Source organism: Orcinus orca, chromosome 5, assembly GCF_937001465.1.
Source record: "Orcinus orca chromosome 5, mOrcOrc1.1, whole genome shotgun sequence".
Classification (NCBI taxonomy): domain Eukaryota; kingdom Metazoa; phylum Chordata; class Mammalia; order Artiodactyla; family Delphinidae; genus Orcinus; species Orcinus orca.
The window spans coordinates 82,249,179-82,273,610 of NC_064563.1; the positions used below are offsets into that span (position 1 = coordinate 82,249,179).

At 33.9% G+C, this 24,432-nt stretch overlaps 2 protein-coding genes and 1 pseudogene across 6 annotated transcripts in view; all 3 read right to left on the reverse strand.

Annotated features, from left to right (window-relative positions):
- SLC15A2 (solute carrier family 15 member 2) overlaps positions 1–24,432 on the reverse strand; it is a 779,020-nt gene that overhangs the window by 490,239 nt on the left and 264,349 nt on the right. The window lies entirely within an intron of this gene.
- The window catches only part of STXBP5L (syntaxin binding protein 5L), a 361,807-nt gene that overhangs the window by 41,644 nt on the left and 295,731 nt on the right, over positions 1–24,432 (reverse strand). For 2 of the 5 annotated variants that reach the window (XM_033403323.2, XM_033403321.2), the window contains one exon: positions 15,363–15,413. The exons of the other annotated variants lie outside the window; for them this stretch is intronic. In XM_033403323.2, the coding sequence (XP_033259214.1) occupies positions 15,363–15,413 (51 nt within the window). The remainder of the gene's footprint in view (positions 1–15,362; positions 15,414–24,432) is intronic. 5 annotated transcript variants of the gene reach the window in all.
- On the reverse strand, positions 4,998–15,351 carry LOC125964476 (actin-related protein 2/3 complex subunit 1A-like; annotated as a pseudogene).

Consider the following 24,432-nt stretch of genomic DNA (forward strand, 5'->3'; position numbering starts at 1 on the left):
CTTGGTATTTACCCAAAGAGGTTAAACTTATGTCCATACAAAAGCCTGAATGGATAAATAAACTGTGGTACATCCAGACAATGGAATATTATTCAGTGCTGAAAAGAAATGAGCTATCAAGCCATGAAAATAACATAAAGGAAACTTAGTTACATATTACTAAAGGAAGGAAGTCAATCTGAACAGACTGCATACTGTGTGATTCCAACTGTATGATAGTCTCAAAAAGGCAAAATTATGGAGACAGTAAAAAGATCTGTGGTTGCTAGCAGTTAAGGGGGAAGGAGGGATGAGCAGGGTGATGCAAGATTTTCAGAGCAGTAAAACTATTCTGTATTACACTGTAATGTATTATAATGATGGATACATGTCATTATACATATGTTAAAACATCAAGTGTAAGCCCTGTTGCAAACTATGGATTTGGGGAGATGATGATGTATTCATATAGGTTCATCAGTTATAACAAACGTACCGTTCTGGTGGAGGATGTTAAGAGTGGGGAAGGCTCTCGGGGGGGGAGGGAAGGGGAATACGCAATATGTAAAATTGCTTTAAAACATTAATTATATTAAAAATATGAAAAGGGAACCCTCATACACTGTTAGTGGGAATGTAAATTGGTGCAGCCACTGTGGAAAATGGCATGAGGGTTTCTCAAAAAACTAAAAATAGAACTACCATATGAACGAGCAATTCCACTCCTAGGTAGATATCCAAAAAAAACCCAAAACACTAATTTGAAAAGATACATGCACCCCAATGTACACAGCAGCATTATTTACAATTGCTAAGATATGGAAGCAACTTAAGTGTCCATCGACAGATGAATAGATAAGGAAGATGTTATATATATAAATATATATATATATAAAACACACACCCATGCACACACATAGTGGAATACTACACAGCCATAAAAAAATTTTGCCATTTGCTGCAACATGGTTTGTCTTGGAGGGCATTTGCTAAATGAAGTCAGTCAGACAAAGACAAATACTGTATGGTATCACTTATATGTGCAATCTAAAAAATACAACGAACTAGTGAATATAACAAAAAGGAAGCAGACTCTCATACAGAGAACAATCTAGTGGTTACCAGTGGGGAGGTGGGAGGGGCAACATAGGGGTGGGGGAGTGGGTGTTATAAACTATTGGGTGTATTATAGGCTACAAGGATGTATTGTACAACACAGAGGATATAACCAATATTTTGTAATAACTAAATTGGGTATAACCTTTAAAAATTGTATAAAAAGTAAAATATATATATATATATATATATATGTTATTTTTAAAAGCGTACAGGGAGTTTCCATGTACCCTTCACCCATTTCCCCATCACTAATATCTTGCATAACTATAGTTTAAAATCAAAACCAAGATGACATTTGTACAATTCACAGAGCTTACTCAAATTTGTCAGTTTTAGATGTACTTATTTGTATGTATGTGTAGTTCCAAATAATTTTGTCACATGTGTCAATTTGGGGAACTACCACTATAATCAAGATTCAGAACTGTTCCATCATCAACAGGATCTCCCGTGTTACTTCTTTATAGCCACACTAGTCCTTCCCTCACCCATTCCTAACTTTTGGCAAACACTAATCAGTTTTCCAGCTCTATAATTTTATTTCAAGACTGCTATATAAATGGATTCATATAGTACTTAACCTTTTAAGATCAGCTTTATTTCACTCAGTGCAATTATCTTGAGATCCATACAAGTTGTGAATATCAACAGTTTGTTCTCTTTTATTGCTGAATAGCATTTAATGGTATAAGGTGCCACATTTTGTTTAACCATTCACCAGTTGAAGGACATGTGGGTTGTTTCTAGCTTTTGGCTATTACAATTAAAGCTGCTATGAAATCTATATATAAATTTTTGAGTGAAGATCACTTTTCATTGTGTAGAACAGGGGTCCCCAACCCCCAGGTACCAGTCCATGGCCTGTTAGGAACCAGGCCACACAGTAGTAGGTGAGCGGTGGGCGAGCCAGTGAAGCTTCATCTGCCACTCCCCATTACTCCCCATCCCTCGCATTACTGCCTGAACTATCCCCTCCCCTCATCTGTGGAAAAATTGTTTTTTCCCACGGTTTCCACGAAACCGGTCCCTGGTGCCAAAAAGGCTGGGGACTGCTGCTCTAGAGTAAGTACCCAGGAATGGGATTGTTAGATAATAGAGTAATTGTGTTTTAACTTTATAAGAAAATGCCAATCTTTTTTCTACAATGCTTATACCATTTTGCATTCCCACCAGCAGAGTATGAGAGTTTCAGTTGATCTGTGTTATCCTCATCATCACTTCGTTTTTGCCAATATGCTTAATTTTAGCCATTCTAATGCGTATTTAGTGGCATTCCATTCTTGTTTAAATTTGCATTCCTCTAGTGGCTAATGATGTTGAATATCTTTTCATGTGCTTATTTGCCATCTATCTTCTTTGGCAAAGAGTCTTTTCAAGTAGTTTGCCCATTTTTTTTTAAAGGAAATATTTCATTTTGGAATAATTTTACATTTAGAGGAAAGTAGCAAATAGAATACATAAATTTCTCATTCTCCTTTCCCAGTGTCACCTTGGTGCACTACTATTGGCTGAACTCTAGACTTCATTCATATTTCACCAGTTTTAAAAATTTTTTTCCTACAGTTTTTATTGAGGTGAAATTCATATAAAACCATTTTAAAATGTACAGTTCAGTGGCATTTAGTACATTCACAATGTTGTGCAACAACTACCACTATATAGCTCCAAAACATTTTCATCACCACAAAAAACAGCACTGACCCATTAAGCAGTCACTGCCCACTCTACTCTTCCCTAGCCACTGATGACCATCAATCTGCTCTCTGTTTCTAAGGATTTACTTATTCCGCATATTTCATATAAATGGAATCATACAATATGTGGCCTTTTGTCTGGCTTCTTTCACTTCATGTAATGTTTTTGAGGTTCATCTACGTAGCATGAATCAGTAATGCCTTTTTAAGATAAAATATTTTAAGATTGTAAAATACACATAAAATTTACCATCTTAACCAATCTTAAGTGTACAACTCAGTGGTATTAAGCACGTTTGTACTGTGCACCAGCCATCTCCAGAACTCTTTTCACCTTGTAAAAATGAAACACATTACCCATTAAAAAATAACTCCCCATTTCCCTCTCCCCCAGCTCCTGGCAACCACAATTCTTTCTTTATCTATACATATGACTACTCTGGGTACCTCATACAGTTGGAATCATACAATTTTTCTCTTTTTGTGACTGGCTTAGTTTACTTAGCATAGTATCCTCAAGGTTCATTCATGTTGTAGCGTATGTCAGAATTTCCTTCCTTTCTAAGGCTGAACAAATTCCACTGTATGTTTTACACATATTTTGTTTATCCATTCATCCACTGATAGACTGTGGATTAGGTTGCTTCCATATTTTAGCTATTGTCAATAATGTGTGTTTTCCATGGCAGCTGTACAATTTCATATTCCCACCAACAGTACACAAGGTTTCTAACTTCTCCACATCCTCGTCAACACATTATTTTCTGGTTTTATTTTTTAATGGTAGCCACCACCTATTGGGTATGTGATATTTCATTGTGGTTTTGATTTGCATTTCCCCGATGATTAGTGAGTTGAAGATCTTTTCATGTGCTTATTGGCCGTCTGTATATCTTTTTTGGAGAAATATCTATATAACTCTTTTTCCCATTTTTAAATTGAGTTGTTTGTTATGGAACTTTAGGAGTTCTCTGAATATTGGATAGTAGAACCTTATCAGACATACGATTTGTAAATATCTTCCCTGTAGGTGGTCTTTTCACTTTCTTGATAATGTCCTTTGTGCAAAAATTTTTAATTTTGAAGTCCAATTTTTCTTTTGTTGCTTGTGTTTTTGGTGTCATATTTGAGAATCCATCGCCAAATTCAGTGTCATGAACATTTTCCCTTATGTTTTCTTCTAAGAGTTTTTTAGCTTTATCTCTTAAAGTTAAGTCATTGATCCATTTTTTTTTTTTTTTTTTTTTTTGGAAGTGGTATGAGGTAGTGGTCCATCTCCAATATTTTGCATGTGGATTTCCAGTTGTCTCAGTATCATTTGTTGAAGAGACTATTCCCTGCCCCCCACCCCAAACCTCACTGAATTGTCCTGGTAACTTGTTGAAAAATCAATTGGTCATAGATGTATGGTTTTATTTCTGGACTCTCAGTTCTATCATCGATCTATATGTCTATCTTTATGCCAATATCACACTGTTTTGATATGTGTACCTATGCAGGAAGTTTTGAAATTGGGAAGTGTGAGTCTTCCAACTTTCTCCTTTTTTCAGTATTGTTTTGTCTATTTTTGCTTTGTCATTTCCACATGAATTTTAGGATAAGCTTTTTCATTATTTAAAATGGCTATTGGTATTTTGGCTGTGACTGCATTAAATCTGTTAGATTGTTTTGGGTATGACTTAAACAATATTAAGCATTTCAATTCATGAACAAGGGATGTATTTTCACTTACATAGGTCTTCTTTAATTTCTTTTAGCAATGTTTTGTAGTTTTCAGTGTACAAGTTTTACATCTCCTTGGTTAAATTTATTTCTAGGTATTTTATTATTTGGGAGACTTACAAATGGAATTTTTTAAAATTTCTTTTTCAAAATTTTCATTGCTGATGTATAGAAATGCAGCTGATTTCTGTGTGTTTATCTTATACGCTGCAACTTTGCTAAATTATTAGTTCTAGTTCTTTTGTGGATTCTTTGGGATTTTCTGTATAGAGGATCATGCCATCTGCCACAGGGATAGTTTTACTTCTTTATTAATTTGGATGCTCTTTACTTATTTATTTTGCTTAATATCTCTGGCTAGAACTTCCAGTACAAAATAGAAGTGGTAAACAAAGGCATCCTTGTCTTGTTCTTGATCTTAATGAAGAAAGTTTTCAGTCTTTCACCCTTGAGTAGAATGACTGTGGGCTTATCATGAATGACTTTTATCAGTTTAAGGACGTTCCCTTCTATTTCTAGTTTTCTGAATTTTTTTGTTTTGTGTGGTTTTTTTTTTTTGAATCATGAAACGGTATTCAATTTTGTCAAATCCTTTTTCTGCACCAATTGAGATGATCATGTGTGGGATTTTTCCTTCATTCTGTTAGTGTGGTTTTTTTACCTTTTTAATTTTCTTCTGTTGAACCACTCTTGTATTTCTGAGATAAATCTCACTTGATTATGGTATATAATCCTTTTAATATGCTGTTGGATTTTGTTTGCTAATACTTTGAGAGTATTTGCATGTATATTCATAAGGGATATTGGTCTTTAATTTTATTATCTTGGGTGTTCTTTGTCTAGGTTTGTAATCAGAGTAATGCTGGTTCATAGAATGCATTAGGAAAGGTTCCCTCTTCTATTTTTTTGCAAGAGTTTGATAAGGATACGTGTTAATTCTTCTTTACATATTTGGTAGAATTCACCAGTGAAGCCATCTCATCCTGGACTTTTCTTTGTCAGGAGGTTTCTGAGTACTGATTCAATGTCCTTACTTGACATTGAATAGCTAAGCTCAGATTTTCTTTCTTCTTAAGTCAGTTTTGGTAATTCATGTATTTCTAGGAATTTGCCTATTTCATCTAGATTATCTAATGTTGGCATACAGTTGTTCATAGTATTCTCTTATAATCCTCTAACTTCTGTAAGGTTGATAGTAATGTACCCACTTTTATTCCTGATTATAACTGTTTGTATTCTCTTTTTTTTTCTTAGTCTAGGTGAGGGTTTGTCAATTTGTTGATCTTTTCAGAGTCAACTTATGGCTTGATTATTGATTTTCCATTATCTATTTTATTTTCTTTCATCTTTATTTTTTTTCTTACTCTGCTAGCTTTGGGTTTAATTGGCTGATCTTTTCTAGTTTGTTAAGGTGTAGAGTTGGATTATTGTTCTGAGAGCTTTCTTCTTTTTTCTTTTTAACATCTTTATTGGAGTAAAATTGCTTTACAATGGTGTGTTAGTTTCTGCTTTATAACAAAGTGAATCAGTTATACATATACATATATCCCCATATCTCCTCCCTCTTGTGTATCCCTCCCACCCTCCCTATCCCACCCCTCTAGGTGGTCACAAAGCACTGAGCTGATCTCCCTGTGCTATACAGCTGCTTCCCCCTAGCTATCTATTTTACATTTAGTAGTATATATAAGTCCATGCCACTCTCTCACTTCATCCCAGCTTACCCTTCCCCCTCCCCATGTCCTCAAGTCCATTCTCTACGTCTGCATCTTTATTCCTGTCCTGCCCCTAGGTTCTTCATAACCATTTTTTTTTTTTTTAGATTCCATATATATGTATTAGCATACGGTATTTGTTTTTCTCTTTCTGACTTACTTCACTCTGTATGACAGACTCTAGGTCTATCCACCTCACTACAAATAACTCAATTTTGTTTCTTTTTATGGCTGAGTAATATTCCATTGTACATATGTGCCGCATCTTCTTTATCCATTCATCTGTCGATGGACACTGAGGTTGCTTCCATGTCCTGGCTATTGTAAATAGGAGCCTTCTTCTTTTTAATATAGGCATTTATAACTATAATTTTCCTCTGAGATGTGTCTACGGTGTAACCTATAGATTTAGTTGTTTGTTTTCATTCGTCTCAAAGTATCTCCAATTTCCCTTTTAATTTCCTCTTTGATCCATTAGTTGTTTAAGAGTGTTCTATTTAATTTCCAAGTTTTATGAATTTTCCAGCTTTATTTCTTTTCTTTTCCTTTTTAAAAATTAATTAATTTATTTATTTTTGGCTGTGTTGCGTCTTCGTTTCTGTGCAAGGGCTTTCTCTAGTTGCGGCAAGCGGGAGCCACTCTTCATCACGGTGCGCGGGCCTCACTGTCGCGGCCTCTCGTTGCGGAGCACAGGCTCCAGACGTGCAGGCTCAGTAGTTGTGGCTCACAGGCCTAGTTGCTCCGTGGCATGTGGGATCTTCCCAGACCAGGGCTCGAACCCGTGTCCCCTGCATTGGCAGGCAGATTCTCAACCACTGCGCCACCAGGGAAGCCTTCCAGCTTTATTTCTGACTTCTAGTTTCTTTCCATTGTGGTTAAAGAGAAAACTTTGTATGATTTTAATCTTCTTAAATTTACTGAGTCTTGTTTTGTGGCCTAAAATATGTCCTGTCCTGGACAGTGTTCCATGAGCCCTTGAGAAGAATATGTCTTCTACTATTATTGTGTAGAGTACTTTATATATGTCTATTAGGACTAATTGGTTTACAGTGTTATTCACATCCTCTTTTTTGATCACCTGTGTAAATTTTCTATCCTCATTGAAAGCAGCCTATTGAATTCTCCAACTATTATTGTAGAATTGTCTAATTCTCCCTTCAATTCTGTTAATGTTTGATTCATATATTTGGGACTCTGCTGTTTGGTGCATATTTATTTACAATTGTTTTATCTTCTCACTGAATTGATGCCTTTATCAATATATAATGTCCTTCTTTGTTAGTTTTTGACTTAAAGTCTACTTTGTCTGTTAGTATTAATATTGCCACCCAAGCTTTGTTTACTATTTGCATGGAATATCATTTTCTATCATTTTAATTTTAATATATTTGTTTTTTTAATCTAAAATGAGTCTCTTGTATAGTTGGATCTTATATACTTTTTAGTCTGCCAATTTGACTTTTAAATGGTGAGTTTAATCCATTTAAAGTAATTACTTTAAAAAAATAATTACTAATAAAGAAGCACTTCTGCCATTTTTATATTTGTTTTCAAAAAATATCTTTCTGAATTGCTCCAATACTGCCTTCTTTTTTGATTCATTTTTTTTTCTAATATACCTTTTTTATCCCTCCACATTTCCTTTTCTGTGTATTTTTTAGTTATTTTCAAATGGTTATTCTGGTGATTATAATTAACATCATAAATTTATAACAATCTATTTTGAATTGATACCAACTTAGCTTCAATAGCATACAAAACTCAGCTCTTATAGAGCTCCCTCACCTCCCCTTATGTTGTTGTTGCCTTAGTATCTTTATACATTGCATGCCCATTAAAAAAGATTTATAACAGTTTTATACATTTGTCTCTTAAGTCATGTAGGAAACAAAATAGAGGGGTTAAGAAAAATATAATAATACTGGCTTTTGTATCTGCCTATTTAGTTACCTTTACCAGTGTTCTTTATTTCCTTAAATGGCTTCAAGTTACTGTCTAGTGTCTTTTCACTTCAGCCGGCAGACTCCCGTTAGTATTTCTTGTGTGTGTGTGTGGGGGGGTGTCTACTAGTGATAAACTCTCTTTGCTTTTGTTTATCTGGGAATGTCTTAATTTCTCTTTCAGTTTTGAAGGAAAATTTTGCCAGTTATAGAATTCTTTGTCGACATTTTTCTTTTCTTTCAGCACTTTAAATATGTCATTTTACTGCATTTTGGCTTTTATGGTTTCTGATGTGCAACTGGCTTTTAATCTTATTGAGGAGCCCTTATACATGATGAGTCGCTTCTCTCTTGCTGCTTTTAAGATTCTCTGTGTAAAGTTTGATTGTAATGTGTCCCAGTGTGGGTCTCTTTGAGTTTTTCACATTTGGAGCTCATTGACTTTCTTGGCTGTAGAGATTCACATCTTTCCTCAAGTTTGGGATGTTTTCAGCCATTTCCTCAAATATTCTTTCTTCCCTTTTTTCTCCTTCTCTTCTTCTGGTACTCCCATAATATACTGGCATACTCAATGGTGTCTCACAAGTCACTTAACCTTTGTTCATTTTCTTTCATATTTTTTTGCTCCTCTGAGTTGATAATTTCAATTGGCCACTTTCTTCTGCCAGCTCAAATCTGCTGTTAAACCTTTCTGGTGAATTTTTCACTTTAGCCTTTGTAATTTTTAGCTCCAGAATTTCTACTTAGTTCCTTTTTATAATTTCTATTTCTTTATTAATAGTCTCTATTTGTTCATCCATTGTTATCCAATTCTTAATTGGCTTTTTCATTTGTGCTTGTTTTAGCTTCATAATCTTCTAAAAAATTGTTTCATTGCTCCCTTTGAGTATCCTAAAAGTCTTTAAAATAAGTCTTTGTTATTCTTTTAATAAAATTAATTTCATATAGAATGAACTATTGTAGTACTTAACTTTTGTCTCTTTTAGCACGAGATTTTTTTTTATGTAGTCTGGAATTTTTTCTCCAGCTCCCCCTTCTTTGTTCTCTACTCTGGGTAAGTAGTTTTATAGTTGCTTTCCACTAGTTTCCAGATCTTTAAGTCTATAATTTTCAGAGTTCTTGATCCATGATATTGCAGGAGCTATGAAAAAAAAGCTAGTGGGAAATCCTGTCGGTCCAGTGGTCATGACTTGGTGCTTTCACTGCTGTGGGCCTGGGTTCGATCCTTGGTCAGGGGACTGAGATCCTGTAAAATGCACGGCACGGCCAAAAAAAAAAAAAAAAAGAAAAAGAAAAAAGAGCTAGCTACTCACCTAGTAAGTCAGAAACCAGGCCCAAGAATTGTTTGAGGGTTTTAAAATCATGCAGGTGGTAGGGGTTGTTGTTGTTTTCTCTATTTTTTTGTTTTAATTTCTTAGGTCATTAATTTGATTTAAAAATGTGGTTTGTAAGATTCTACTTTTACATATTAAGGTCTTCTTTGTGGTTTTAACATTGGTTTAACTTTTATAAGTTTTTCAGTGGGCACTTGAAATTATAACACATTTTCAAGGTATAAAGCTCAGGATATATTAAATAAATCTTCCAAGTAAATTATGTTTCTTTGTTCCCATATGGTTTTTCTTACTTTTTGCCTCCTTGAGTTGTCATTAAATTATGTTAGAATCTCTTATGGTTATCACATTTCTGTTTAATGTTTCTTGTACATCAAGAACTGTAAGAAATGTAATTATTATCCTACATTATTTGGTTTATTAAAATTTGTGAACAGTTTCATTGTAGATGGTACATTTCTGCACTATAAATATCAGCACTTTTCTAATTTAATGTATTTTGCCTTGAACTCAGCTGATATTAACATCATAATTCCTGTTTTATTTTTGCTAGTAGTTGTCTTATATGTCCTACTACTAGCCTTTGAATCACTTTGCTTTAGATGTCTCTCTTGTGAATTTTGTTTTGCTATACATGCTGAAAGCCTTTTTCTTGTAAGTAAAGTAATTCACTTTTTATGTCTATTGACAGAGACATTTCATTATAGTTCTGTCATTTAAAAAAACACATTTAGTATTTTTACTTAATTTTCTGGGAGACAATTTACATACTAACCCCCTTCTTAAGTTAATGTGACAATTTTCCATAATGAACTGCTTAAAGAGAAGCTTTGGTCTAGAATGGAATGAAACAGCCAAAAACCAAACGTACAAAAAAATAGATTAAAAACTTTAAAAGACTGTTTAAAAATCCAACATTTTCACCAGTTATATTCAAACAACACTCAAATGATATCGGCATATGCATTTTTAGTGTTTCCTTGTGGTTGGCTTTCCTCACCATCTTGCAAGTTACAAACAGAGCTGCAGTCAGTTGTAGTCTGTCATGCTAGATCATAGAGGTTCACTCAGCTTCATATTAGTTGAAGGCCCTGGGTGGAGGACTCTAAGGTCTTGAAATCCCAAATCATCATGGCTCCATTGATTCCTATAGGGCAAAATTTCTGATCATCTTGCTTGTCTATCTTGCAAATAGGTACTTGAGTGATGCTATTCTGGTGTACCATCTCTGAGGCTGTATTATGGTCCTTGATTGTGACTCTTGTCTATGTTGTGGAAGTGTTCCATGGCTAACATGTGCTGCATGCTGTGTTTTGGAAAGTCTAGTTTGGAGACTAAGGTCAAGCAGCCATGGTCATCTTAGTTAAAAAGCACTGGGCAGCATTCTTGGCCAGGAGCTACAACACCACTGTTCTCTGAGACAAATAATACACTCAGGAGTGACAGGAACTCTGTTTTCAGATTGCAACCTGAACACTATTTGAGACATCAGGACTGCATGTGGTGCTTACTCAGGCTCCCAGTGGTAGAGAAGTTGAATCAGGGACCCAGCCTCCAGTGCCACCAAACTGTGACATCAGTTAACCAAAATGCATCTTGCTGCTCCATGGCATGCTGGTTGGCTTTTCATCCACTTTTTAATTGTATGTAGAAGCACTCTGCATTTGAAGTCACATGATCCTGCTGTCAGCAAAACACGGAGATACCGGTCCAAACTAAGGACAGTGAATGAACTGGCTTTTTAATGTGCTTGCTTACCCACTCGTCATTTTTATATCCAAGTGACAGACAGAAATGAATTGTTTTTCACTCTCCACAGCAAATTTGTTCTTTAGAGGGGACCACTTCACAAAAGTGGCTGCATGATTAATTCTCAAGGTTACCAGGGTTAGCGTCCAAACCCCATCTTTCCAACTCCTGCAAAGGACAGTGTGATCATGCTCGAGAGCTCTATCCCTACCTGTGATGTCTCCACTGTGCTCCTGGAGTGCATGAGGTTTCACCCACTGGCTCCTATTCCTCTTATAGGTGGGAACTTTGTGGGTATTGTGGCTATGGGCAATCTGAGTATGGCACGGCAACTGGCTCCAGTAAAAATTGTTTCAGGGACAATATTTTTGGTGTTTTTAAAGGTTAGAAAGCTGGGGTCAGGGCAGTCCTGACAGGCTCAGAGTGTAGAATTTGAAGACTCTGGTCAGTCAACAGGAACAGGCTGTGTTCCATTCTGCAAGTTTTATGTAGATTATTTCATCTTCCTCTTCCTTCTCCTCCTCCTCTTCCCCCCTTCTTCCTCTTCCTTCTTCTTTTTCCTTCTCTAGTTTCTGTAGCTTCTTTCACTATATGGCCTGTATTTTCTTATTTTCTTTTTTATATGTATTATCCTTTGCCTGATTTATTTGGGGTATTAATTTTTTTAGTGGTTATCTTGAAGATATAATTTTAATTCTTCTTGAATTGCTATATATGCATAATGTCAATTTATTTCCCCTTGTGAAAGGTGAAATTAAGTATAATTCCTCTTCCTCTGCTTATCTTTGCTCTCAGTTCATCACCGATTAACCACCACACTTAGCTATAGAAATACTAACTCTTGTTAGCAACTTTAACCTCTCTTTTCCCTCTCGAAAAAATAAAAGTTAAGGTATTTCTATATCATTATGGATTTTATGTTTACATTTTATTTTATAATAATATTTGCCACTGTCATTTAACTTTAGTTTTACAATTAAATAAATTAAATTATCACTACTTGTCCTTTGACCATGGCCTCTCCACGCATCTTTTCATTGGCTGGAGGCCATCCTGTAGTAGATATTTTTAAGGGTTCACGGGGGCCTGTGTTTCATTTACAGTATTCTATAATGCATATATAACACTATATTCATAATGTTGTGCCAGCCCCTGGATTATGTGCATTCAGGGTTTGAATTATCAATTCATTTTTAGGTCATTAATTCAAAGTCTTTATTAAGAAAGAGAAATGTCTGTATTTTTTGTTAAAAATTGAGAAACAAGATAGTTTTTCACTGAATGTTAAAATGTTAGGGAATAAAGCAATTTACCATGATTCTGGTAACTACTTCATAAAAGGCTAACAACTTGAGGGTTCTAATTGCATAACTGTCCAACGTATGAGGTTTTTACTGTTATTACTATTATTTTACTTTTACTGTTATACTGCCACTCCAGATAAGGATTTTTGTAACAAAGAAGTTATTACATTAGTACCCAAAGCTCTCCAACACGTTGTCATCTTTCCTTTGTCTTCAGTGAACAGCTCATATACACAGTCACTAATACCTTTACACAGATGACTGTTATCTATTACTTTGGGCTTGAGATTTCCCCTCCACACTCTAGCCCTACATTTCTTTTTTTTCCTTATTTTTTTAATTGAAGTATAGTTGACTTACAATTTGTGTTAGTTTTAGGTGTACAGCAAAATGATATATACATATATTTTTTTCAGATTATTTTTCATTATAGGTTATTGTAAGATTTTGAATATTATTCCCTGTGCTATATGGTAAACAGTCCTACATTTCTAATTGCTCACTGAGTGGTTAACATGAATGTCCCTGAGCAACTCAAACTCATTTTCCTTTCCTCTCAAACCAGGTATTCTCCATGAGAATGGTATTCTCCATTTTCTGCACTCTGTAGTCATCCTTGACTCCCCCTATTTCCTTATGCCTTACCAGCCCTGTTCCCTCACTGTTCCCAATCCCAGTTGTAAAGTCTCCCATGGTAACACCTCTTCATTTTCACTGTTGTTATCCTACTTTGGTCCTTATTTGGTGTACTACAATAGCTTCTTACACATTTTCCTCCTTCACTAAAGGGTTATACACCACTGAAGAATATTCTTCCTGAAACCATGTTACAAGCAACCCAGGATATATTTTACAGCAAAGTTTTACATTGGAAGAATTTACATACATAAAGACATTTATCCTCTTTCAGAATCCTTACAATTTTTTTTCTGGAGATTTGTGGGAAACAAGTTTTAAAAATGAAATTACATTGACAACATACTTAGAAATAGGGATTTAATGAAATTTTATTGTGAATACTTTTAATTGCAAAAAATCCTTTAGTAAAGTGATAAGCACTTGACTATTTTATCTTTTATATATGTGAGTTTTCATAATCATCTTTGTCTAAAGTATGTGTAAAAATAGAATGGAGCAACTGGGAAGGAGATAATTGGCGACTGACAGTTTTAGGAATTGTTTATTAATATGTTTATTAATAACAATCATGCCTAACTGACCTCCAGATTAGAATTAAAACTAAGAGCTTTCTTTGCTACTTCCAATAAATATGGAAGTGGGCTGAGAATCTTCTATTTTTTTTTATTATTCCTTTTCAACATTCTAGGAAAGAAATTATGATATGTGGAAATTATGTGAATAAATATCAGAATGCATATTTTTCTAGAGAAAAGCATTCTCATTCTTTAGTCTTCATTTGACATTTGTCACAGTACATGCTATACAAAATGATAGGTAATTACAAGATTATAAGTTTTGCAATGATATATACCTGATTTAAATTCAGTTTTGCTATAGTTGTATGACCTTAGACAAATTTGAATTTTTCATAGCCTTAATTTATTTGTAAAGTGGGAACAATATTACTGATCTATCTCGGATAATTTGTACAAATTATGTAGCATAATGTCTGACATGTAGTAGCAGGTCAATAAATGGAACTAGAATGTTGATTCTTCCTCTGACATCAATTACATTGGCAAAATACTAATTAACTTCATAACAATTTTGTTAATATTAAACTAATAATAATACTAAATATGTTAGTGCTTTGCATTTAAAAATACAATAACATAATTTTCCAATTTAATCAAATTCGTCTAAGATGATATGTAATCAGATTTTGAATGTAACAAACTATTTGACTAAAAGTTATTTAATTTAGATACAATGAGATGAGGTATGTGAATATGCTCCATAAACTTTGGGTATTATGTTCTGTGATCTAGGTTAAAATCTTAATTCTACAATTTATTAACAATATAACGTCAGTTTCTACTCTGAAAAAAAAGACTGGGAACAATAATAACTATCTTAAAGAGTTGCTAAGAAAGTCAAATAAAATAATGTATGTGAAACAGCTTTGTACACTAAAAAATAATGCAAAGACTAATTATTGTATTTTTCTTATTTCAACCATGACATTAGTAGGATTTAATGCTATGACTTTAAGTCAGAATAAAGGAGATGAAAATAAAAGTAATTCAATTAAATTTCAGAAAAAAAAACTCTTGGCACAAGCAGATAAAAGTTCTGAAAGAAAAATTTATGAAAGCCTATTTATTTCAGAGCTAGAATTATGAATAAGCCCTTAACCACCACAAAAAATAAACTAAAAGTGAATAAAATCTTCTATAACTTTCTTAAATGGAGAGAACTCTATTCTTTTATGTATCGGACTTTGTTGTTGTTGTTGTTAAATAGCATTAATTCTAAATGATATTAATATACAAAATGGGAAAAATAGTTCCAGAAAAAGTGATGTTCATTTACATGGTTACAGTCACAAGGGTCCATATGCATGACTAGTTAATGTTTAAAACCATTCTCATGATAAAAAACAAAAACCCGAAAACATTATATACCTTGGTGTGTAATGATTTATGAAACATAATTTTGTAAAATGATTAACAAACAAAATGTTGAATGCTGCCAACAGAACTGTATGGTGATTTTTAAGAAAGGCTTTTGGAAAGCCATTAAACACTGCCATCTAGGAAACTTGTTATTCATGGACTGGTTGGTTAAAATGTTCAGCCAAATGAATGTAAGAAAACTTAAAATTGTTGGCTTTTGCCTACCATACCAAGATCAGCCTTAAGATCTGTTGGCAGACTTAACTTTCTTGATCCTTTAACTGAAACAACAGAAAAAGGAAGTTGTTAATTATATAAAATTAAAGAGGAGTGTGAGGGAACAGTATGTTTTACAGTATAAGTATTGTGAACGTTACATTTAGTGAGCATTATGGAAGCAGAAATATTGTTCAGTGTTAGTTTGTTGTCATTCAGGAATAAATAATACGCAAACAGAAACATGAGAAAAGCAATTGTTATTACAGTAAATAATTAAGTGCATCTTTGCATAGTTTTTTTCACATGTAGCATGAGAAGTGATTTCTTATTTTGGAAAGAACCAAAAATCAATTCCAGATAAATCTGATAGATAAAGAAGTACTGCAACAAATGTATAAGTTCAGATCATAAATAACAATGGTAAGGGGGAAAACTGATTAACTCTGTAAGCATTTTTTGAAATAGAAAGAAAATTCTATTATAGATGTGTATGATATAGTGAAGGAAACTTTACCATACCTATGGCAGGTGAAATGACTTATATATTGAATACTACAATGTTAAATTCAATAGATAAAAAAATCTTAAATAAAAAATATTTGAAAATAAATTTAATTATATTATTATAAATCAAGCTGTCATAAAATGTTTGAATAAACCAAGAAAACTCCTACAATTTATTGAAAATTTGCCTCATTATCTGTTAATAAAAATTTTACATTGGGCATCTCATAAAATATTTAACTGGAATGTTATAATAGAAAGAAATTGCATTAGGGGAAATCATGTTAGAAATATTTTCTGTCAGTTAATACTTTATTAAGACTCAAATTGATACTATCAATTAATTTATACCTTCTAATGAGTGATTTTCTTTACAATTAGGAAAGATATTTTAAAATAAAGATGCAGTATGATACAGTAGAAAGAATACTCAATTTAAAATCAGAAAACATGAGTCACAAATTTCTGAATTGTTACCACCTAATTAAAAAACTTTGAAAAAGTTTTATAAAAATCCCTTCATCAATTTTCAGCTTAATCTTCCCATCTGTCAAATAACATGCTTGATAGTATCTCTAATATTTCAGCTGGAATTATTGGAATATATTTTATAAAACCTAAATATAATAGAAACCTAAATATACTTTTTGTGTGTCATGAAATATTACTCATCTTTTGATTTTTTTCCAACCATTTAAAAAACCCATTCTTAATTCACAAGTCATACCAAAATAGGTTGCAAACTGGATTTGGCCTGTGGGCTGTAGCTTGCTGACTACAATATGCCATGCTAAACTACTTATTAAAGGAAATCTAAGCATTATCATTCTAATAAAAATAATAGCAACAGGCAGTTGTCTCTATAAAAAATATATTAAATAATTCTATTAAGGAGAAATCAAATCAAATTTGAGCAATTTGGGTTTAGAATCAGCAGCACAACAAAAAGATTGTATTTATATAAAAATATGTCAAACTAAATAAATATATGTAATAATTATGCCAGAACAGGTTGCAAATAAAGTATATTTTGTAAATTGATTCACAATTCAGATAGACTGAGGAAGTGGGATATTACTATTTTAAATCTTTCACTTAATTTTTAAAATAGGAACTAATTCTTTATAATGTAAGGATTTGTTTCAGAATTTCTTTTTGTTTCTATTTTGTTTTTAAATAGGGTATTTCAATATATCTATATAGTATAAATTCAAAAATGGATTATAAAGATGCTTTCAGAAAGAAGTCAAACAGTTCCTTTCTATTAGTCTAGTATCTAATTTACTCTGGCTCTCAAATCTCCACTTTTTGGGATACCCCTTCCACTTCACCACCAACCTTCTTGGCTTCCTGTAGACTGCTTCCTACCTAAAAATTGGGGGCCCGTAACAAACCCCAACCTCAATTGTATAAATGGGGGAGGAAAAGGGAGCAATTAGATGGTGGGATTGATTGACAAACTTCTTTAATAACAATGTTAATAACAGGTGTCTGTTATTTATGCACAGAAAAATCTTCACTTGTCCAGCTAATAGTAAACTCATACTCATCCTTTAAGACAGCTGAAAAATCACCACCTCCTCGAAGGCAGCCTCAGCCTTAAGGCTTCATTTGGTGCCATTATCTTAACTTTCATAGCACCTTGTACACATCTTTTATAACACATTTTATTATACTTGATTTTTTTTTACTCTGTCTACTATCGACTAAAATACTGAAACTTTGCGTTCTCTAGGGATGGGGATTATATTCCCAATACCTAATTAATTATTGGCATAGAATAGATGTACAATAAGTGTTTGCTGAATGAAAGTTTAAAAAAAAAACAGTAAAGTCAGAAGGTAGGGGTGAAGGGTTATTCTGAAGAGGCCTAAACAGACAGAAAGCATGTTTCAAGTGGTACAAGAATATGTTACACATTAACATTTGAGGAATTTGGGTTGGAAGATGAGTAAGGCAAGAGGGAATAAGAGGCAAGTAGTCCTGGAAATAAACTGAATGAAAACAGTACATATTAACCTGTGCAATGTGCCCTTGGGAATGCAGCTCTCTGAATTTCTTCATTTTTACTGTTACCTAGCAAAAGCATACATACCACTATCATTTCATATTGTTAGCCAAAGAGGAGAAAATGGGAAATAGAAACTTCACATTACTCATTGTCTTAGCACACTGCACTAAGAGAGGTGGAGAATCCTGGCTCAAAGGAATCTTTAAGGTCACATAGTCCAATATCCTACTCAATATAAGTATTCTCTTACAACATTCTTGACATCATACCTGTTTGTGATAGAAACCTTCAAAGTATAAAAAAATCCAATTTTGGGTTGCTATAATTGCTACAAAATTTCCTTCCATTTGAGCTCAAACTACTTTCCTTTACCATTTACTAGTTTGTTCCAGTTCTAACCTCTGGCACAATTAAAAAAAAAAAAAAGAAGTAACTCATTTTTGCTCTCATATGCCAGTTCTTAAAGCATTACGGGCCATCTCTAGGTACTCTCATTTGGTCAGCAGGAATCTGTATTTTAATAAGTGTTGCAGGCAATACTAATAAAAGAGGTTGGCAGATAGATCACATTTTGAGAAATCATGTTTTACTGTTTTATAAACTTTAACCAACCTATGGGACTTTCACTCAAGACCCTTCCACAAAAAAGTACATCCTGTGATGCATCTCAGATTTTCCATTAAAGAGATGCCATGTTGTCCTTAGTTGTTAAGTTTGATATAGATATTATGCTGCTGAGCATTTTAAGGTGATTATGATTATATATATATATATATATATATATATAAATATAAAGTTAACAGGTACTTTTTTAGTTCCTTTTGAGCAATTTTTTTCGTATCTGTCTTTGATCTTCCATTTTCTAAAGAGGAAGAGAAGTTGATAGTTACAAGGATAGTAATGCTCCTATTAGAAGAGAATAGATATGTTTTTTCCCTTCTGTAAAGCTCCACAAAGACTTCTGCTTTTCTCCAAGGTGAGTTTCCTAGGGTCTGGCGAAATGAAGCCCAGTGATCAAAACCATAGCTGAAGTCAAACCATAACTCAAACATTTGCCAGCTGAGTGACCCTGGTCTGGTAGTTACTTAAATCTCAGGATGACTGTTTCTCTTCCTTTGTAGAATGGGTTTGATAATTAGTCCCTACTTCAAAGGGATCTTGTCAGTATTAAAGAAATATGTGTAAAGTACTTAACATGGTGTGGTAAATAATATTAGGTATTATATTCATTATTAAACTTAGTTGGCAAGAAAGCTTGTCATTCTGTGGTATTCTGTATCAAAAATGACTTACCCAGACAACATGTCCTTTTTGCAATCTAGTGTCTAGTATTAAATACAGCACGTTTGATAATGCCTCCAGTTGCATATGGTACCATTATTTCTTTCCTCTGCACAATCCCTCAACACCTTGAAAAGCTGCCTGTCTTGGCTCACAGACAGTAATACAGAAAACAGTACCATACTGTAATCCAGCTGCGGGGCAGGGAATATTGCTGCAGCAAGTATTAGAACAGTTTGATTTCTTATTATCCTAGTCCTGTTAGATTCTGGGAAAATTGTCAGGAAATTCTTGCTACCTTAACATGTTGTGGCTTACATTTTTGAAAATAAAAACAAAGGAAAGAAAATGAATAACTGTACATTTAAAAAGGTGAATTTTATTCTAATGTAAATTACATGCCACTAAATCTGAGTTTTAAAAAATTTGAAGCATCCCCACAGATAGTTTTATTCACTTACCTAACCATATCTATCACCTTATGAATCACCTAGAAATTGTTAGGTAGGATGTCATAAGAGACCAAAGATGATGCAAATGAGTAAAAGGATTAGCTGATGGCAAAATACATATTAATATTTATAAATTCAGGCCTAAAGATTTGGTGACAGCCAAGCGCTACAATAGGACCAGATTATAAACCTTTGCAAAACTATTCATCTCTACTCCTAGATTATCTGCCTCCCAAATTCAGGTTCATTTACAGTAATGAGACATGGTACTGTGATGGTTTACCATAGCTTATGCCAGAATGGGGTCATATGCTCAGCCCTAAATATAAACAGAAGTTCAGGTATTACAACAGGGTTTTGCCTAGGAGGCTTCAGTATATCTTGACTGTATCATTGCCTGTATATTCATATGCCTTTTTCCTAAGTCCTGATTCAATTTAAAGTAAATAATTAGTGCAGCCTGGCTTATCAGAGGAATGTCGTATTGGCTTCAAATAATTTTTTATTCAGATCCTTGGTTCCAATTTGAATCAAAATTTTAGCAACAGAGATGAACCCTCAATCAGTCTGAATATGGCTACTACTTTAATGGGAAATATCATAAAAAGCTAGGTTAGAAGTTTCTAACTCAAATCTTTGATAAGCTGTTTGTTGATTAGAAACAACTGGATTGACTTTTTGATTTCCCATGAAGGATTTCTACTTTAAGGCTAAGCTACAACTATTAATTGGAAATTTAGAATGGTCAAGGAGAACAAGTTTAGTCTCTTTAGGCCATGGGAGTTCATCATTGCTTTTATAATATAACCACTATTGTATATTATTGAGAATCTCTGTTCTGGTCACTAGCACAGAGTTAAGATTAAGAAACTTGGCTAAAGTTATAATGGTAGAAAGAGGTAGGGTAAGGTCAAATTTCTAAGACTCCAAAGCTATGCCCTTTGCACTAAGCAATACAATCTTCCTGACATAGAAGATACCTATGTATCCTAGACATCTTCTATAAAATAAATAAACCTAACACTAAATTAAAATAAAAAGTTGTTTAGATTAAAATGTTTGTAAAGTTTATCTATCTATTGATTCATTACTATATTCCAACCAGTCAGTTAATTAATTTCATTTGTCTCTATCTTCCCTATGCTAGAAACGAAGATAGGACAAAAACACCTGGGGTGTGTGTGTGTGTGTGTGTGTGTGTGTGTGTGTGTGTGTGTGTGTGTGTGTGTGTGTGTGTGTGTGTGTGTGTGTGTGTGTGTGTATACACATATATAAATATACATATATATGCATATATACATATACATATATATATGTGCAAGTGTAGTTAAAAAACACACACATAAAAATATTTTGGAGTTACCGTGCCATGGTGGAGTCCTGAAAGACCTATACACCTCTAATTTTGTTGCCATTTCCCACCCCCCATTTTTTTATAAGTGATTATGATATAGCCAGGCAAAGAGGTATATTTATTAGAATTTGCCCCAGCATACAAAATTTTAATGTCATGACTCTAGCTTTCTTGCCACCTGAAAATATGTATTACATTTCTATCTAAATGATGTTAGTGAATCAGTGACTTTTTCTTAGTGTCATATGAGCAAATGTTAGTGTCATATGATAAGCTCCATATAAGCAAATGTTAACTGATTATGAAACTTTATTTCTGTTCTTGTCTATCTTGAATTATAAACTCCTAGAGAGAACTAGGTTCTTCAACACACCTTTTTGAAAGCATACAAAAGGAGGTCAAGTAATTTGTGGAGTGAGAGGAACTTGAGGTCTAAAGATTAGGTTGGTTCCAGCTAAGCCATGTACTAGCACGATAAACTTGGGCAAGTTATAGAATTATTTTTCTTAGCCATAATTCTCCACTCATATAAAATGAGAACTATACCAACCTTACAGGATTGCTATAGAACTAAATATGATAATACTCATGAAAAATACCTTGAGTACTTTAAAGTACTATACCAATGTTGATTACTGTTTTTAGCAAACAAGGTTTAATAAATTCAGATTGTGATAATTTGATTATATAAATTATAAAAACTACTTTCAAAACCAGTTTTTCCTGGAACTTAAATGGTAAACAGTGTTTCTGATGTTTCATGAAAAATATATCTAAGTTCTTTTTAATTTTTTTGTTAAAACATTGTCTCTTTATAATTTAGCAACTTCTCTCTGCTTGGATGTCATAATTGCTTGGGTTTTTTTTTTCCAGCTTTTTTTTTTTTTTTTTTTTGCGGTACGCGGGCCTCTCACTTTTGTGTCCTCTCCCGTTGCCGATCACAGGCTCCGGACACGCAGGCTCAGCGGCCATGGCTCATGGGCTTAGCTGCTCCGCAGCATGTGGGATCTTCCTGGACTGGGGCATGAACCTGTGTCCCCTGCATTGGCAGGCGGACTCTCAATCACTGCGCCACCAGGGAAGCCCTTTCCAGCTCTTTTAAAAAATTTTTATTTTATATTGGGGTATAGTTGATTAACAATGATGCATCAGCCTCAGTGTACAGCAAAGTGACTCAGCCATACATGTACGTGTATTTATTCTTTTTCAAATTCCTTTCCCATCTAGGCCACCACAGAATATTGAACAGAGCTCCCTTCACTACATAGCAGGTCCCCCGTTGGCCATCTGTTCAACACATAGTAGTGTGTATATGTCAATCTCAAACTCCCAATCCATCCCCTCCCATTCCTCCACCCCGGCAACCACAAGTCCATCCTCCAACTCTGTGAGTCTGTTTCTGTTTTGTAAATAAATTTATATCATTTTTTTAGATTCCACATAAAAGTGGTATCATATGATAATTGTATTTCTCTGTATGACTTACTTCACTTAGTGTGATAAGCTCCAGGTCCATCCACGTTGCTGCAAAGGGCGTTGTTTCATTCTTTTTAATGGCTGAGTAACATTCCATTGTATAAATGTATCACAGCTTCTTTATCCATTTATCTGTCAATGGACATTTAGGTTGCTTCCATGCCTTGGCTATTGTAAACAGTGCTGCAATGAACATTGGGGTGCATGTATCCTTTCAAACCATGGTTTTCTCCAGGTATATGCCCAGGAGTGGGATTGCTGGGTCATATGGTAGCTCTATTTTTAGTTTGTAAAGGAACCTCCATACTGTCCCCCATAGTGGCTATACCAATTTACATTCCCACCAACAGTGTAGGAGGATTTCCTTTTCTCCACACCCTCTCCAGCATTTATTGTTTGTAGCCTTTTTAATGATGGCTGCTCTGACTGGTGTGCAGTAATATCTCATTGTAATTTGATTTGCATTTCTCTAATAATTAGCAGTGTTGAGCATCTTTTTATGTGCCTCTTGGCCATCTGAATGTCTTCTTTGGAGAAATGTCTATTTAGGTCTTATGGCCATTTTTTTATTGGGGTGTTCGTTTTTTTGGTATTGAGCTGCATGAGCTGTTTTTAGATTTTGGAGATTAATCCCTTGTCAGTTGCTTCGTTTGCAAATATTTTCTCCCATTCTGAGGGTTGTCTTTTCATCTTGTTTATGGTTTCCTTTGCTGTGCAAAAGCTTTTGACTTTAATTAGTTCCCATTTGTTTATTTTTGTTTTTATTTCCATTATGCTAGGAGATGGATTGAAAATATATTGCTGTGATTTATGTCAAAAAGTGTTCTTCAATTGTTTTCCTCTAAGAGTTTTATAGTATCAGGCCTTATATATAGGTCTTTAATCCATTTTGAGTTTATTTTTGTGTATGGTGTTAAAGAATGTTCTAATTTCATTCTTGTACATGTAGCTGTCCAGTTTTCCCAGCACAATTTATTGAAGAGACTGTCTTTTATCCATTGTATAGTCTTGCCTCCTTTGTCATAGATTAATTGACCATAGGTGCTGGGTTTATTTCTAGGCTTTCTATCTGTTTCACTGATCTATATTTCTGTTTTTGTGCCAGTTCCATACTGTTTTGATGGCTGTAGCTTTGTAGTATAGTCTGAAGTCAGGGAGCCTGATTCTTCCAGCTCCATTTTTCTTTCTCAAGATTGCTTTGGCTATTCATGGTCTTTTGTGTCTCCATACAAATTGTGAAATTTTTAATTCTAGTTCTGTGAAAAATGCCATTGGTAATTTGATAGAGATTGCACTGAAGCTGTAGTATGGTCATTTTGACAATATTGATTCTTCCAATCCAAGAACATGGTATATCTTTTCATCCTGTTTGTGTCATCTTTGATTTCTTTCATTAGCATCTTATAGTTGTCAGAGTACAAGTCTTTTGCTTCCTTAGGTAGGTTTATTCCTAGTTATTTTATTCTTTTTGATGCAATGGTAAATGGGATTGTTTCCTTAATTTCTCTTTCTGATCTTTCGTTGTTAGTGTATAGAAATGCAACAGATTTCTGTGTATAAATTTTGTATCCTGCAACTACCAAATTCATTGATGAGATCTAGTAGTTTTCTGGTAGCATCTTTAGGATTTTCTATGTATACTATCATGTCATCTGCAAACAGTGACAGTTTTACTTCTTTTCCAATTTGTATTCTTTTTATTTCTTTTTCTTCTCTGACTGCCATGGCTAGGACTTCCAAAACTATGTTTAATAAAAGTGGCAACAGTGGACATCCTTGTCTTGTTCCTGTTCTTAGAGGAAATGCTTTCAGCTTTTCACCATTGAGTATGATGTTATCTGTAGGTTTGTCATATATGGCCTTTATTATGTTGAGGTATGTTGCCTGTGTGCCCACTTTCTGGAGAGCTTTTACCATAAATCAGTGTTGAATTTTGTGAAAAGCTTTTTCTGCATCTATTGAGATGATTATATGGCTTATATTCTTCAATCTGTTGATGTGGT